Source organism: Esox lucius, chromosome 17, assembly GCF_011004845.1.
Source record: "Esox lucius isolate fEsoLuc1 chromosome 17, fEsoLuc1.pri, whole genome shotgun sequence".
NCBI classification, from domain to species: Eukaryota; Metazoa; Chordata; class Actinopteri; order Esociformes; family Esocidae; genus Esox; species Esox lucius.
This window is the reverse complement of record NC_047585.1, coordinates 41,511,551-41,528,946: the sequence shown is the minus strand read 5'-3', so window position 1 is coordinate 41,528,946 and position 17,396 is coordinate 41,511,551. Positions and strand designations below refer to the sequence as shown.

The window sequence follows — 17,396 nt, the reverse complement described above, 5'->3', positions numbered from 1 at the left end:
GACAAATTTGGTTGTTAAGATTTGTTGTTTGTTTTGAATCTACAGAATGATGCACAGGAAGACAAGACAAGTTAGTCAAAACATTTTGATATTTTTAAATAGCTTCTACAGTAACATGGCATTGATATGAAAAATACATATTGAAACCTTAATGTGCAGGAATTTACTGCCCAACTGGGCCAAGATGTAGAGCCCCACTGGATTTGGATGTAGAGCCTCACTGGATTTGGATGTAGAGCCCCACTGGATTTGGATGTAGAGCCCCACTGGATTAGGATGTAGAGCCCCACTGCATTAGGATGTAGAGCACCACTGGATTTAAATGTAGTGGTCCCCTAGATTTGGACATAGAGTTAGATTCACAAGCAGTTCGCACTTTCTCTCGGATTATGGTCCTAAATAGCGTAGCATTCTTCATAGATGATCCTTCTCTTCATGATACTTGGTGACCGTTTTCTGAACTGCCCAGAAAATCTCAAGATTAGCTACGGTCAAACGTTCATAATTTTTTATTTAAATAACCTGATGTAGTTTAGACATATATCAGTCAAAATTTGTGGGGTACAAACAAGCATTATTAAGAATTATGACATTTCTTTTAATGAGAGTTACTGTCTTTTTCAGAATTAAAGTTGATGTTATGTACTTTGTAAACTAATTACTAGGGAGTACAGCATCTTTTTTTTCCACTGAAATGTTTACCAGTCAGTTGTCAACTTCAACTTTAAAGCATTCTTGGTAGTATATTGTAGCTCAGCTATGGGTTAATCACCCAGTAAAGTTGTAGCCATCTTGACTGGCTGATGCGACCTCCATTCCTCACAGCGCAGAGAGAGTTGTGACTCACTGGTCTGGACAGCAACCTATTGAAATTGCCATATTCATTCCGACAATGTGCAAGTGTTTTGATTGGTTCTAATTTAGTGACTATTTAGCATGCGCTGCAACACTGTAAGCGTCATTAATTGGCTAAGCCAGAGATTCAGGAAGTAAAGGCATGACAGTTTGTTTTTGTGGGGCAGTGCTTTATTAAACATTGATTATGACTGGTTCCATTTGAAATGGGGATATCCAATCAGGAGTGTGCATCCCCTTCATTATCAACACCTTTTCCCGGCAACATCAAAACACCCTTTCTGAAGTCTGGAGGACTTGGAGTTAGGTGTCGGGCAGGTTAGCAGCACACTCTTCAGCTAACTCCTTCCACCACCACAGTAAAACCCTTCGGGGCAATGCTGAGGTGACAACTCAGCTATTCTGTGTTAATGTCAGTGATACAAACACATAGTGCTCTTTGCCATTATCTTTTTCCCATGAAAAATATGTGAGAGAGTTTAAAGAGACCATTAAAGTTTTGTAACATTAGTAAAGAACTCACACAACCAGAAATGAGTGACTATGGTTGTAATTCAATGGGGAACTAGTGACAGTTCGACCAGACTGCGCCACCAATTGAAGTGGGGAAATAAGTGTAATTTTCTAGGCTATTGATGGCATGACTAATTCTACCAGGATTGTTTTACTGGCCATATCTTTCCTCTTCTATGTTCTCACACTTCTCTCTTTTCTGCGGTTTACCCATTTTGCACCTTCTCCCACTCTCTCCCTCACATCTTTTCATGTGAGAAGTTGAACTCCTGTTTTATTATAGAGCCATTATTGTGATGATGGTGATTTATGGTCCCGAATAATCTTACTTGCTAGTTCTATTTCTGCTCCCTGAGATGCTATAAATCAAATACAGTACACAGATACATTGAGCTTGGCTACATGCCATTCGTGCCACAGGCAAACCAACGGGGAAGTACAGGAGTCAATACCAAAGGTATTTGAAAAACACCACTATTTATGTCAACATCTTTCCAAAATGTTTGTGACAATGGCTGATGATCCTCTTCATTCTCTCTTCCTGTCTTCATGTACTATTCCCTTGCATCGTTTTTTTCTTGCCCCAGTCAGTTTTTTTTGTGTTCAGGATAAGCCCTCTTGACACCCCAGAGGAACCATAGGGCTGAGGAGGCAGGGAGGGTGGGGGCTTTCCCCTATCATCCAGGACATATTGACACCAGGTTTTAGCCACCCCGCCATTTTCTCTAGCGTCTGCAAATGCCGAAGTGTTGGGGATCGCTCGGGGGCCTGGCGGCCGGGGCTGGCACCACGCCAACGGCAACACGGCGGAGCCCACATCCACGCGTGTCGCCGAAGAGGAAGGGGGCGGGTACGGTATCCCGGCAACCCCCCTCCGTGGCGGGAGGCGGTTGGAGAGGGGAGCGGCCGTGACAGGTTCGTCTGGGAGGCTGAAGGCCACTCAATGGCTGAATTATCTCGCCAGGGGCCTTTTATTATGAGCTCTGCCGGTTATTATTTTTATTAACGGCCTGTATTTTCATCCCAAATGCCAACGTTCATTGCACGCAGCTGTTTCTCCTCAGCCCCAATGTTTTCTTAACTTAAGGGGTGCTTTGCAAAATGCCGTTCTGATATTTCTCTTCAGCAACCACCCCCCCCCTCCCCCCGCTGTCTATTTTCGCTTTCTCCAGTTGGATTCTTGTTCTACTTGCGATTACTTATCTAAGTATAACAATCGTGTCTTGCTGTTTGAAAGACAGGGGAGTACAAGATCTTAATACCGTAGCAAGATCATCATTAAATTAATGTCTAGTTTCAATTATGGAGAAATGTTAAGAATAGCATGAATTTCCATGTGACTGAATACAGTTCAGCGCCCAGAGTAAAAACTGGAACATACTTTTTTCTTCTTTTGGCTCTGTAACCAAACATTTGGGTTTGAAATCAAAACAATAACTGCCAGGCAAATAATATACTTGATTTTCATTTTTTTTTTTTCTGTGTACAAATGTGAGTTTCACCATTTTGATATTAAGGCACCTGAAAGTGGAGCCGACACAGTGGGTACTGACATCAGTACACACCCTCAAAATGCTTTTGATTTCTGTTTTTGTGTCGTGTTTCAGATTAACTGCTGCCCAACTGAATTAAACAATGAATAATGCAGCATGACATTTTTGAACTCACAGCTCTAGAGTTTTGGGGACACTAAGCAATGTTTGACTTGGGTTCCCCTCTCCATTAGCGGTCTGGGGCTGCCAATCAGTCGGGGGCCCCCTAGCAGTCGGGGAGCCCTAAGCAACTGCTTATGTCGCTTATGGCTAGAACCGACACTGAGTGTAGGGAAGAATACAACACAATAGAATGTTTCTAATTCATCGTGTGTGGCAACACTGCGGATAATCCTGAATAAATGGAAAGCAATTATGAGTAAGAAAGTTCCAGAGGTCTAAATAACACCGCAATGTTTGTTTTAAATTGAGGATGACAAAATGCTGTGGTATTTAACTCTTTTCCTTGCTCACTAATTACTACTCATGACTCATTCGGGATTGTTCCTCGTGGTGGTTTACATTTTTCTGGTGCGCAAAAAAATTCTGAAAGCTTCACTTTGCACTGGGCACTTTACATACATATGATAGGCGTTAATTCGTATTTTTCACAATGTTATTTCTAGTTAGTTCTACAACGTGGAAAACAGTAATCCATTAAAAATAAATCCCTTTGAATGAGTAGCCAGAGAAATACATACACAGAGTCACATCAGCACGTTGACTGGTCAAGTGGAGATTTGCTAAGTATTTCAGAGAAAATCCACGTTTTGTCTTGTCTTTTCTCTCTGGTCTCCTCTGGGGGTGAAGTCAGTCTCTCCTTTCAACATTGTCCACTGATCCACCGGTGGCTCTCTTAGGCAAGACACCGAGTGCAGAGTGGAGATAATGACTCTCCAATCAATAGAGCGGCTCGGGTTTCCCGGCATCAGACGATGCCCAGAGCAGTGGCCAGTGGTGGAGGAGACTGGAGGTGAGTGCTGCGATTCGGGTCAACGAAAGCGATGATAGTGAATAAGGCATTGGTGGGGGGGGGGGTTTGGATCTATTTCAAATGGTCGGGGGAAACAACCCTGACAGTACCTAGGTGTCCGAGGGTATTCTGAAATCTGCATGACTTTACGAGGAAGTGGTGTGATACACACCAGACTTTTTGCGTGTATTTTGTTTTATTTTAAAAAGTTGGGTATTTCTGCATTTTAGTATGAAAACATTTCCACAATATATACCAGAGGTTATACCGGGTTAAATATATATATTTTTTTAACTTTTTTAAACTGGACAGCGAAAACTGTCAACGCAATTCACCTGGCTTCCACACGAACATGCTGTTCAAGTGCTATGTTCTCAGAAAACACATACCACCAATTACAATCAGGGAGGGGTTGCGCTGCTCTGATTGATTGTTTCAATAGGCTTGAATTGACTGTCACTCTTATTTTATCTTCTAAACCAATTCCGGTGGAAGGAAACTTGGGGAAGCAGGGATCCCTGTGGTCAAACAGTCTGACCAGTAACTGAAAGGTTGCTAGACTGGATTCCTTAGCAAGCAAGGTGAAAAATCCTGAGCAGAAAACCTCAAATGCTTTCGGCTTTTTGCTGTCAATTAGAATGTGTTCTAAGTTACAGAGTGAAAAATTATACAATGTGACTGGAGTGAAACTTTAAGCCAGTGGTCTACCACACACCTAGTAGTAAAATTAGCATATTTTCTTTATGTGCATTTTAAAATGCTAGCATTCAAATCTGGCAGCAATTATATGGAACCCTAACTCAGATATAGACTGTTGTTTAAGCATGCAAACACTATACACAAAATCCCATCCATAGCATCCACTCTAAGTTCAATATTCAGGACTAGTCAAACAAAAATAAATTAAACACACTGAGACAGAAAAAAACTCAGACATTTTCTCAGTACCACAGCGAGTAGTGGTTACATAGGACCAATACTGAGTTGTTATACCCCTTTGACAAAAGAAAACCTTACAGTGTACACATTCATAGCTCAAAGTTCGGGCCGAGAGTCGAAAACATGATTCACTCATTGAGACAAGGCCAGTGCAGTCGGCGGGGCTTTATGACTCCCTGACGTCCCATTAGATCAGACCTGAATAGGCTTCAGACCCGCTCCATCTGCTTTGTCATCGAGCCCAGCCGCGTAATATCTAGGCTAGTTTTCCTCAAGCTCCAAATGTTCCAATGTGTCAAATTCACTTTGCGGTTAAATACATAGAAGAGATTCCACGCAGGCAGCAGTTGGAATCAAATCGAGTTTTCATTGTGCGGTGACGGACGGGTTTGAGAGAGGGCAGGGGGGTAATAGCAGCAGATGGTAGCCTAGAGCCCTGTGTAGAGCCTTGTGTAGAGCCCTGTGTAGAGCCTTGTGTAGAGCCCTGTGTAGGGCCTTGTGTAGCGCCTTGTGTAGAGCCCTATGTAGAGCCCTGTGTAGAGCCTTGTGTAGAGCCTTGTGTAGAACCCTATGTAGAGTCCTGTGTAGAGCCCTGTGTAGAGCCTTGTGTAGAGCCTTGTGTAGCGCCTTCTGTAGAGCCTTGTGTAGAGCCTTGTGTAGCGCCTTGTGTAGAGCCCTATGTAGAGCCCTGTGTAGAGCCTTGTGTAGAATCCTATGTAGAGCCCTGTGTAGAGCCCTGTGTAGAGCCCTGTGTATAGCCTTGTGTAGAGCCCTGTGTAGGGCCTTGTGTAGCACCTTGTGTAGAGCCCTATGTAGAGTCCTGTGTAGAGCCCTATGTAGAGCCCTGTGTAGAGCTTTGTGTAGCGCCTTCTGTAGAGCCTTGTGTAGAGCCTTGTGTAGAGCCCTATGTAGAGCCCTATGTAGAGCCCTATGTAGAGCCCTGTGTAGAGCCCTATGTAGAGCCCTATGTAGAGCCCTGTGTAGAGCCCTATGTAGAGCCTTGTGTAGAGCCCTGTGTAGAGCCTTGTGTAGAGCCTTGTGTAGAGCCCTGTGTAGAGCCTTGTGTAGTGCCCTGTGTAGAGCCTTGTGTAGAGCCTTGTGTAGAGCCTTGTGTAGGGCCTTGTGTGGAGCCCTGTGTAGAGCATTGTGTAGAGCCTTGTGTAGAGCCTTGTGTAGAGCCCTGTGTAGAGCCTTGTGTAGAGCCTTGTGTATAGCCCTGTGTAGAGCCCTGTGTAGAGCCCTGTGTAGAGCCTTGTGTAGAGCCTTGTGTATAGCCCTGTGTAGAGCCCTGTGTAGTGCCCTGTGTAGAGCCTTGTGTAGAGCCTTGTGTAGGGCCTTGTGTGGAGCCCTGTGTAGAGCCTTGTGTAGAGCCTTGTGTAGAGCCCTGTGTAGAGCCTTGTGTAGAGCCTTGTGTAGAGCCTTGTGTAGGGCCTTGTGTGGAGCCCTGTGTAGAGCCTTGTGTAGAGCCTTGTGTAGAGCCCTGTGTAGAGCCTTGTGTAGAGCCTTGTGTATAGCCCTGTGTAGAGCCCTGTGTAGAGCCCTGTGTAGAGCCTTGTGTAGAGCCTTGTGTATAGCCCTGTGTAGAGCCCTGTGTAGTGCCCTGTGTAGAGCCTTGTGTAGAGCCTTGTGTAGGGCCTTGTGTGGAGCCCTGTGTAGAGCCTTGTGTAGAGCCTTGTGTAGAGCCTTGTGTAGAGCCTTGTGTAGGGCCTTGTGTGGAGCCCTGTGTAGAGCCTTGTGTAGAGCCTTGTGTAGAGCCCTGTGTAGAGCCTTGTGTAGAGCCTTGTGTATAGCCCTGTGTAGAGCCCTGTGTAGAGCCCTGTGTAGAGCCTTGTGTAGAGCCTTGTGTAGAGCCCTGTGTAGAGCCTTGTGTAGAGCCCTGTGTAGAGCCTTGTGAGCCCATTGATGAAATGATCACATTATTTACAGAACATTTAGACCATAGAAAGACAAAACCGGCAGTGGAGTTGAGTAATGGACACTGTCCATGTTGTCCGCTATGTTAAAAGCATACAGTGTGTATGCCTTTTAGGCCAGAATTGGTATCTGTCCCTAAAGGTTTATCAATAAAAGGGATTAGTCTAATAGAAAGGCCTGGCCCCTTCAAACCCTTTTTACTTGTCAGATAATTAAATTAGCCAATAGATGAATCTGTTCCTGATCGGAGGAAGCTGAATTATTGATGCCACGGGAATCCGTGGGGGCTTTGGGTATCTTCAATAATGGATAGAGTCCATCTGGTTAAGGGAAGAGAGGTTAAACCAACCCCCTACTCTTAAATTGTATGTGTGTGTGTTGGGGGGGAGGAGGTAAATCGGTTTAATGTAACATAGCTCTCGGGGTGAGATGGTATTTGGTGGTTTTATGTAGCTTGCCACATCAACTCCAGCATCCAGTCTTTCAGTACATCTGTCTGTCTGTCTCTTCGCCCGTCCATTCATCCATCTACCCATCCAACTTCTAACACACTTCAGCGATGGCTTCAATAACAAACATCTCCGCACACTAAGTGGGGCCTCTCTGGGTTGTCACGCGTTGCTCATCTCCCCTCAGTGAACTGGGTTTTTAAGTCGCTGGGGTCTACAGCGGCAGTAATCACTGGGTAACGCAGTAAGCGCCCGCAATCTTGTTCTAATTAGGTGTGGTTTTGCAGTGTTCCAGCGTCTGCCGGTCGACTCACAGACACGCTCGTAAAACACGTTCGCAGGGCAACGGCCCACAAGACAGGGACGGAACCAATGAGACATGCGACTGCTGCGATGGAACTGGCGTGCGCGCCAAAGAACACAAAGGAAGGTCGGTGTGAAACAAAGGCGAGAGAGGGAGAGAGACAGCGCCCGAAGGGGGGCTGGAGACTTGGGCCTTCATGAAAGGAAGTCGGACCCATACCGGGAAATGGATCAACATGTTTTGTATGTTGACTGTGAGAGGGAACGCTGGTTGAACTCAGCACGGCAAGGAAGTCGCTGCGGGCGTTTTGTAGTTCAGTTTAACAGTGTGGCTTTAATGTAGGTTGTAGTCACACAAAATGATAAATTGCCCTGAAACAAAGTGTGAGTTATGGTTCACTTGTGCACGTTTGTCAAATTCATTTGTCGGAAATTCCCCTTAATACACAATAATGACTGCCTACGACTTTGTCATATCACAGCTGTCAACTCACAGACAGCTACATGAAGCATTGTGTTATGTCTGCACTCATCGACTACTTTTGTAAGAGAAAATTATTTCAGTTGAGTCTTTCTTCAGCCTTGAATATTAGAAATGTTAGAAATTTTGCTCATGGTTCAAAGTTTCTTCCTATACGTTCCAGGCCTCACACACCATTTGCTCAGAAAGGGGAGGAGATTTCTCACAGAACAACAAGACAATGAGGACCAGTGAAAATGTACAGCCTGAAGCCACTTGGCAAACAGGAGAGGAGGAAATGAACACATCGCTCACATTTTTTTTTTCTCACTTTTTTTCTCACCTCCGAAAACTCTCCCGCCACCTCAGGCATTAACGAGCTAATCCAAAGGTCACCTGGAGACTCCCTCAGTGACCCCGCCCATTCTTTTCTCTACCAGGACAAAAAAAGAGAAGAAAATAACCTCTGCGAGTTTCGCTACAGATTGACCCCGGGGCATGGGACTCAGAGAAGTCAAACAGGTGTCTTTCTCTATTTATGTACCGGGCTCTTCTTCTTAAGCTAACTACTGTTCAATGGGCTCCTTTAGTCTCAGACTGTCAGCCCTCGACACACCCATGCTGCCTTCTTAACTTCTCCTGTTCTCTGTCTCTCTGAATCTCTATTATTGATTTGCCAATCACCAACTGACCTGGCAGATATCGGGGGATGGGGAAGAACGGTGTGGAAGGGTTAAGAGTCATGAAGCCCTCACTCCCACAGTTTACCCCCAGTGTTGTTTAGAAACAGTCAATATTAATGAAGCAGATTGGCAAACCGATGACACCAAAATGTCATCCCCACCCCAGGCCGATACCCAATCCATATGAACATGTGTTCTGAATGCTACATACTAACCAAAAATCACTTGTCCATTTCCATTTTCTCATCATCTTCAATGCTTTTAAAGTAGCAGTAATGCATTAACAACTGCCATGTGTAAAATAACATATCATATGTAAAATAACATATCATATTGTAATAAAATGTAAATAATCTCCACAGACATATGGTGCCAGGCTTTTTATAATGAGGGAAAGGTACAGATTCTCAGCTTTCATCTGAGGGTATTTGTGTATTGTTTTTTAGTAATTAAATTTTCTATACATTGTCCTACTTCAGGTCACCAGAAAAATTTAAACAGATTTAAATATCTCCAAATTATGCACATAGACATCACCAGACGCTGGGCATCTTCTCTGGTGATGCTCTGCCAGGCCTGTGCTGCATCCATCTTTAGCTATTGTTTGTTTTGAAATCTTTTTGCCTTCAGTTTCCTCTTCAACAAATAAAAGGATTTCTGTCTGGAGATTGTTGATAACCTCAAATTGAACTTTTGGAGTAAAATGCCAAAGCAATTGGTCATGTATGACTTCCTGTTACACTAGTTTATTTTTTATAATAAAGTGACACACATTGCAAAACTCCCTTAGTCATCTATCAGCATGGGAAAGGTAAGAGAACACACAAATGAAATGAGACAAAAGATAGTTGACTGCCAAGGATCACAGGACTGACCTCTGTGGTTGTGAGCGCCTTGTACTGACCCACCTCAAGACCTTCACCGACTCACTACTAGACCCACTGCAGTTTGCCTACAGAGCCAACAGGTCTGTGGATGACGCGGTCAACATGGCACTTCACTTCATCCTCCAGCATGTGGACTCCCCTGGAACCAACGCCAGAATCCCCTTTGTGGACTTCAGTTCCACATTCAACACCATAATTCCCACTTAGACCAGGACACGCTCTCCCAACGGGGAGTCCCCATGCAGGTGGAGCACAGCCTTCCTGTCAAACAGGAGGCAGAACGCGGGACTGGGGAAGCACCAATCTGACCCCCTGACCATCAGCACCGGCTCCCCTCAAGGCTGTGTCCTGTCCTCCCTGCTCTTCTCCCTGTTCACCAACAGTGACACCTCCACTCACCAATCTGTCGAGCTCCTGAAGTTTGTGGATGACACCACCATCATCTGACTTATTTCTGATAGTGACAAGTCTACAGGTGGGAGATTGACCATCTGGTGTCCTGGTGCAGTCAGAACAACTTGGAGCTCAACGCCCTAAAGACAGTGGAGATGACAGTGGACTTCAGGAGAGACCCAACTGCCGTTCCTCCCTTCGCCGTGGGTGGTTCCCCAGGCAACTCTGTGGAGTCCTTTTGGTTTCTGGGCACCACCAATGCAGAGGATCTCAATTGGGAGCTGAACATCACCTCTCTGCACTGCATAGGATGTACTTCGTGTGGCAGCTGAAAATGTTCAACCTGCCAAAGACTATGATGGTGCATTTCTACACTGCCATCATAGAGTCCATCCTGACCTCCTCCATCACGGTCTGGTAGGCTGCAGCCACTGCCAAAACAAGAGCAGGCTGCAACACATCATCCACTCTGCAGAGAGGGTGATTGGCTGCAATGTGCCATCTCTACATGACGTACACACCTCCAGGATGTGGAGGCGAGTGGGAATGATTGGGGCTGATCCCTCTCACCCAGGAAATGTACTATTCAGAGCTCTCCCCTCTGGCAGAAGGCTGAGGTCTATCAGGACCACATGAACGGTTTCTAATATCAGCTGGATAAAATGCAATTCTTGCCTCAGCAACGATTGATCAAGGGTGCAGAATCTTTTGGCGGGCAGTCTGGAGTCTTGTACGCTGAAGCTTGTCCACTCTGCGTATCAACAGTAAAACATGGCTTGAAAACTTGTGACTTTGAGCTCACTTGTTCAGGAGGTCTAGTAACTGATCCCCCTCTGACTGCTGTGGTTCCTCCTCTTCAGAGTCACGGAAGTGCATCACGGCGCTCTGTATTTGTTGTCGTCATATTGCCCACTATCCACTATTTGGAACAATTTTTCTGACTCAGGTGGGGACATGATGTGGACTGGAAAAGCCGACATTAACCGCACAGCAGGGTGGTTTTTTTGTCAGGATGTAACTGGGTACAGTTGCATCAAGAGATGGCTGGAGGGTGCAGATTTTCTGGACAAGATTCATCATTTAACTTGAGCCTATAACTTGATCAATCTTTATGTATTGCTAGATAAGAACTTTCTGACAACTGATGAGTCGACGGGGGTCATCTTGTCCGCTAATTGTTGTTTTATGGTTTATTACAGGGACGAGAAGAGTGTCAGCATGGGTTAAAACCACAGGGAATCAGGGTGTGTGGATCAGTACAGTCTGGTTGAGGGCAGACTTCAGGAATTGGGGTGTGTGGATCAGTACAGTCTGGTTGAGGGCAGACATAATTCAGCATTTCTAGTGAGTGAAGATAGCATCACATGTTCACTGCCCTGTCGTAGATTCAGATGTTGGAACAAAAGATTGGCACATGTACGACACTTTTTACAGTCAAGAGATGATACTTAGTTAACATTTTACCCGTCCAACAGAAATTGAAAAGGTAACACCATGGCTAACCAACTAACTGCCTTTTATTAGATTTTTCAGTGGAACTAGTGTGGTGGATGAAGTGGAACATTAAGGGGGCCATCTGATTCGACCTATCGGGTTTTGGAGCATAAGATACAAACACGAATACAAAATCTGTATTCTGTGTTCTATAGTTGTAATGACACCTAGTGACAGCCAAAAAGGCAAAGAGATGAAGTAAATTCTGAAACACCAGACAGTTTGTTGATATCCAGGAGCCTGAGTGTCCCTGAACATGCTGACCAGACCATCCCATGAGGCCAGCCCCTCTGACCACCACTTCTGTTGACCATCTTATTGGTTATTAACATCCTGATTTTCTCTATAGCTGCCAATCTAATCGAGGATTCCTGGAAGCGCTCAAACAGACTTGATGTAGTTGATAACAAACCGCACATGGCAACATTCAGGAAACCTATCAACACATCACATCATTATTTGAAGAAAAATAAATTGGTGTACCTCAAGGTTGCACACTTGGACCACCTTTCTTCTGATTGCTTCAGCCCGGCATTACGTTCAGACTGAGTAATTTTCTGATCTACGACCTTTGAACAGTATGACCTGCTGGAACAGCAAAAGGATGTCCTGAGTGACTGATCTGTGGTCTCTCTTTGGCTCTTCCTCCCTCTCCAACATAAATCTGTTTCAGATTGGGAGTCTACGGGCTTCTGAAACTCCACGCACTCAACATTGATGCCTTCATCAATGGGGTTAAAAGGGTAACAGTGCAGGCCCCAGGAGTAGCTGACAGGCCAGATAGCCAGAGATTGCTGGAGTAAGTGTTTGAGACGTGTCTCCGTTGGAGGGTTTGTTCTGACAAGCAAGCCTAGAGCAGGTGAAGCCAAAGAGAGAGAAAGAGAGAGAAAGAAATGTGTTTGTCTTTAATAAGACATTCTTGTCACATTAAGCCAGTCCCCCCCCAAGTCCTCAAACCTTCTGAAACATTGCCACACATTTAAACATATTGTCCAACTCAAATTCAACCCTAAGGCACTCATACCCCATGAGACCATACCCCTAAGCAATAACACAGGGTCTATTGTCCCCAACACTCTGACCCGGTTCCTCATAGTTAACCAAACCGACAGTGTAACACACACACACACACTTTCCCTTCTCCTGAAAGGAATACCCGGGCCCCGTCACAAACATTTCCAGACAAAAAAAACACGCCCAAACCTCACACACACAAGTCATCTAACAAGGACATCAACCTGGCCCAAACAGAAAACACAGGTTGGACAAAAAGGACACCCCTCCCTCAGACAGTATTTGATGAATACACATTCATGAAGACAAACAAAATACACGTTCATGAAAAGATGCAACAAAACCCAGCGGTGTTGGAAGAAAAACAGTGTTGGAAGAAAAACAGCCATTTAGGCTGTTCGTCAGTGTCTTTCTCACTCCCACATTGGAACTCTCTCACACTTTCCCTATCTAAGACTCTCTCACACTTTCCCTATCTAAGACTATCTCACACTTTCCCTATATAAGACTCTCTCTCTCTTTCCATATCTAAGACTCTCTCACACTTTCCCTATCTAAGACTCTCTCTCTCTTTCCCTATCTAAGACTCTCTCTCTCTTTCTCACTCTCTTTCTAACCCTTCTTTCCGTCTCTCTGCTTTTTTATACAACCCCGTTTCCAAAGAAGTTGGGACGCTGTGTAAAATGGAAATAAAAACAGAATGCAAAGATGTGCAAATCAATCAAACCCTATATTCAATAGAAAACAGTACAAAGACAAGGGACAAGGCCAAAAACCAATGTGGGATGGCCGTGATCTTCAGGCTCTCAGACGGCATTGCATTACAAACAGACACGATTCTGAAAGCAGACATCACTGCATGGGTTCGGGAACAATTCCGAAAACCTTTGTCTGTGCGCCTTAAGCTGCTGCATCCACAAATGCAAGTTAAAACTCTACCATGCAAAGATGAAACCAGATACAAACAAGATCCAGAAATGCCACCACTTTCTCTGGGACTAACCTCATTTGAGATGGACTGAAGCAAAGTGGAAAACTGTCCAGTCGTCTGACAAATCAAAATTAGAAATTATTTTTGGGGATTATGGATGCTGCATCCTCCGGGCTAACGAGGAGAGGGACCATCCGGCTTGTTATCAGCACCCAGTTCAAAAGCCAGCATCAGTGATGGTATGGGGGTGCCCTACTGCACATGGCATGGGTGACTTGCACATCTGTAAAGGCACAATTAATGCTGAACAATATATACAGGTTTAGGAGCAACATATGATGTTATCCCGACAAAGGGAAGGCCTTTCTTATTTTAGCAAGACAATGCCAAGCCATATTTGGCATGTATTACAACAGCATGGCTCCATAGGAAAAGAGTTTGGGTGCTAAACTGGCCTGCCTGCAGTCCAGACCTGTCACCCACTGAAAACATTTGGCACATTATGAAATGAAAAATACGACAAAGGGGTCCCCGAACTGTTGAGCAGCTGCAACCCTATATCAACCAAGAATGGGAATAAATTTCACTTTCAAAACTACAGCAATTGGTTTCCTCAGTTCCCAAATGCTTACAGAGAATTGTTAAAAGAAGAAGAGATGCAACACAGTGGTAAACATGCCCCTTACCCAACTTAAAAAAAAAAAGTGTTGCAGGCATCAAATTCATTTCTCAGTTTCATCATTTCATTTGTGGTGATTGTACAATTTTCAATTAAATGTAGGGATAAATGATTTGTACATCATTGCATTCTGTTTAAATTTGCATTTTACACAGCATCCCAACTTTTTTGGGGTTGTATATTAAATTTAATTGGGTGATTAATGTATTTCATTGTAACATCTTCAAATGAGCTCTCTAACAACAACAACAACAACAGAAAATGTCTTAACAAGAGGTTCTGGGACGTCAAAATTTACCATATCTTTATGAGATTTCTTTTTTAACTTTTGTACGACATCGCTTCCGACCAAGTGGATTCGGCATCCAATCTGAATTCTTTATTTTTTTGCTTTACTTCGTTTTCGAGGTGAACCTCAAGTCATCTGCTGTCACCCGTCATAATGGTGTCTGTTGGATAACCTGTGCTGAGGTTTGATTTCCAGAACAATACACTCCGCACCATCAACCCACCAGCGTCCTTCCCACAGCTTCTTAACAACGACAGTATGAACAGTTTGAAAAAAAGACGCCTCACAAAGCCTCATTGTGCCACCAGTGCTGTCGCCTTTGCCCAGAGCGAGACTATTCTCACCCTCCCCACGAGCCATTATCTCAGGTGGCTTCATTCAGACATATCATCACCGAGGACAGGGTGTGGACCAGTCGTGACACTGTCTGCACACACAGTGCATTCTGAAAACGTCAACAGAGCTCGCGTTGTGTGAGAAACTATTTCACGCTGTCTCCCTGGGCCACGGAGACTTTTTCTGAAAGGTTATACACTCTGACACGCCTCGTCCTCTTAAAAAGGAAAATCCTTGCTCGTTCCAAATGATGCCCGGGCCTTGTAGCCTGGTGCATTTTTGACTGGCGTGGGAACCTGAAAAGCTCCGCGCAAGCTTATCTTTCTCACCTCTGGGCCGGCGTGGAGGAAATGGAGGAGCTGGAAAAAAAGTGGAGGAAAAAAAGGTTGGCACTCTCACAGGAGATCATCCATCATAAGAGGGGTGACTGGCTGGAGGTGGCCAGGCTTTATTAGCATTCACACAGGGGTTATAAATCTCTTGAGGTGAGAACAAGTGTCAATCACAGCCATGGGCTCAAGATGCCTTCGGTCTTCCAGTCCTCACTGCCTGCCATAATGAACTAACAGGGTTTCATGACTTCCAAGCTGTGTTCAAAAGCCCTTTACGTTTTTACTCACACAGAAACCAGTGGAAGGTCCCATGTCTTTGGTATCGCTGATCATAATTTAAAGATAGTAGCATCTGCTGTGTGGACGTTTGGGAGACTTTCGTTTAGGATACAATATTGGAAAGCAGTGTCACAATGTTTCTCGTAACAGCCAGAATGCAAAAGTTGTTGTTTACGAATCAAACGTGTGTGTGTCATAAGAACTATGTAAACTATTTTTACACAAGTTGACACAGCTAGTTTAATGTGAGCATGCATGGGAATACAGGCAAACGGATGAAATTAATACCTGCCTCCAGGACATTGAATTCTGCTTTTCAGCAGACACATTCCTGTCAATTTATGATCATGTATCACCGTTTCTGTGTTTGGTGGGATGTGTGCCTCTTCGAAACAGAGTTTTCACACGGTTAGACAAAGAAACAATGGTTGGCAAGGAAAGCCTATTTAGCGTAGGGTAACAGTGGCAGAACCAATTAAGTGTATAATTAGACAAGATTCGACAAACACAAAAAAGTAAAAAAATTTAATTCACATGTTTGTAAAAGCCAGCCAAATGGATAATCTATATAATACAAAAATATACTGTTAAATTAGGATACTGCTTTGACCTGGGGCAGGTGGTTCCCAGAGGTACTTAGCCTATAAACAAGGGTATCTAAGAAGACTCATGAAACCATGGGCTTAACGGTAAAGGGAACATTGCGGGGGTGTACTTCAGGGCTACTCTGGGGCAGAGGAAAACTCACTTGGTGGAACGGTAACCAAAAGAGGCTTGCATCCACTGGTCTATGGTGGTGAGGGGGTTAAAGCCACTTCCTCTGGTCTGCGTGTACTGCTGCAGCATGGGTTTGAATTTGGGTCACTGCTCTTTCACCAAAAAAATTCTCATCTAACTTTCTCCCCTTTTCTTTTTCAAAAAAGAAAAACGACCACAAGACATTTTTTCAGCCACACTACCAGTCAGCCACAGAGCCAGCCGTGACAGCAGTTTTTTTGCGTGAGACGCATACCACAGTAGATATGCAATTTAGCATTTTAGCCTCGATCTTGTTTTTACGGTATATTGTGGCACACACATCCGAAAACTGTTGTGTCTACGTAAGTCGCACGCTCTGGCCTCACTCGAATGTTACAAATTCCTCCAGAGAAATCGTCTCCATCAAAGTTTTACGGCCTGAAACATCTGTTGTAATTTCTGTCAAATTGAGCTTTTATTGCCTGGTCATTAAAGCCATGGCAATGGCAAAACCATATGGGTCGGCAGCTCCTAGCAGTGCTTCTTTTTTTTATGGTGTTGGTGAAAATTGAACCAAAGGGAGCCGTCCGCATTATAAAATTAAGGCAATCATTTCCACATTCCACAGACAAGGGGAGCCGCATGGACGTTCGCAGTGTGGGGCGGCAAGGCTGGCTGGCTCAGGGGTTAGGGGCGGGGCTCGGCTGAGTAGCATGCATCCAGAACCACCCTGGGAGGAAATAGTCCTGCTCCCTGGGAAGGAGAGACTGTGTGGGTAAGAAGAGGGAGAAAAGAAGGAGATGTCGGAGGAACGAGATCCTGCATGAGGCGACGAAAGAGACAAGAGTCAGCTTAGGGTTTTTGGAAGATGAAAATGTGGTACAGGAGTTATTTTTTTTGGAGGGTGCGGTCTGTGATGGTGGGGGTTTTAGAGGGTGAGGTCAGTGATGGTGGGGGTTTAGAGGGTGAGGTCTGTGATGGTGGGGGTTTAGAGGGTGAGGTCTGTGATGGTGGGGGTTTAGAGGGTGAGGTCTGTGATGGTGGGAGTTTAGAGGGTGAGGTCTGTGATGGTGGGGGGTTTAGAGGGTTAGGTCTGTCATGGTGGGGGTTTATAGGGTGAGGTCTGTGATGGTGGGAGTTTAGAGGGTGAGGTAGGTGATGGTGGGGGTTTAGTGGGTGAGGTCTGTGATGGTGGGAGTTTAGAGGGTGAGGTATGTGATGGTGGGGGGTTTAGAGGGTTAGGTCTGTCATGGTGGGGGTTTATAGGGTGAGGTCTGTGATGGTGGGAGTTTAGAGGGTGAGGTAGGTGATGGTGGGGGTTTAGTGGGTGAGGTCTGTGATGGTGGGAGTTTAGAGGGTGAGGTCTGTGATGGTGGGGGTTAAGAGGGTGAGGTCTGTGATGG

The 17,396-nt window shown here is 44.9% G+C and overlaps 1 protein-coding gene across 1 annotated transcript; it reads right to left on the bottom strand.

Annotated features, from left to right (window-relative positions):
- Positions 1-5,178: 5,178 nt before the first annotated feature.
- LOC117592934 (zinc finger protein 724-like) lies at positions 5,179-8,311 on the bottom strand. Its single transcript, XM_034287435.1, has 2 exons — positions 8,282-8,311; positions 5,179-6,699 (listed from the first exon to the last, which is right to left on the bottom strand). The coding sequence occupies exons 1-2, from the start codon at positions 8,309-8,311 to the stop codon at positions 5,179-5,181; spliced, it is 1,551 nt and encodes a 516-aa protein (XP_034143326.1).
- Between the last annotated feature and the right edge of the window lie 9,085 nt (positions 8,312-17,396).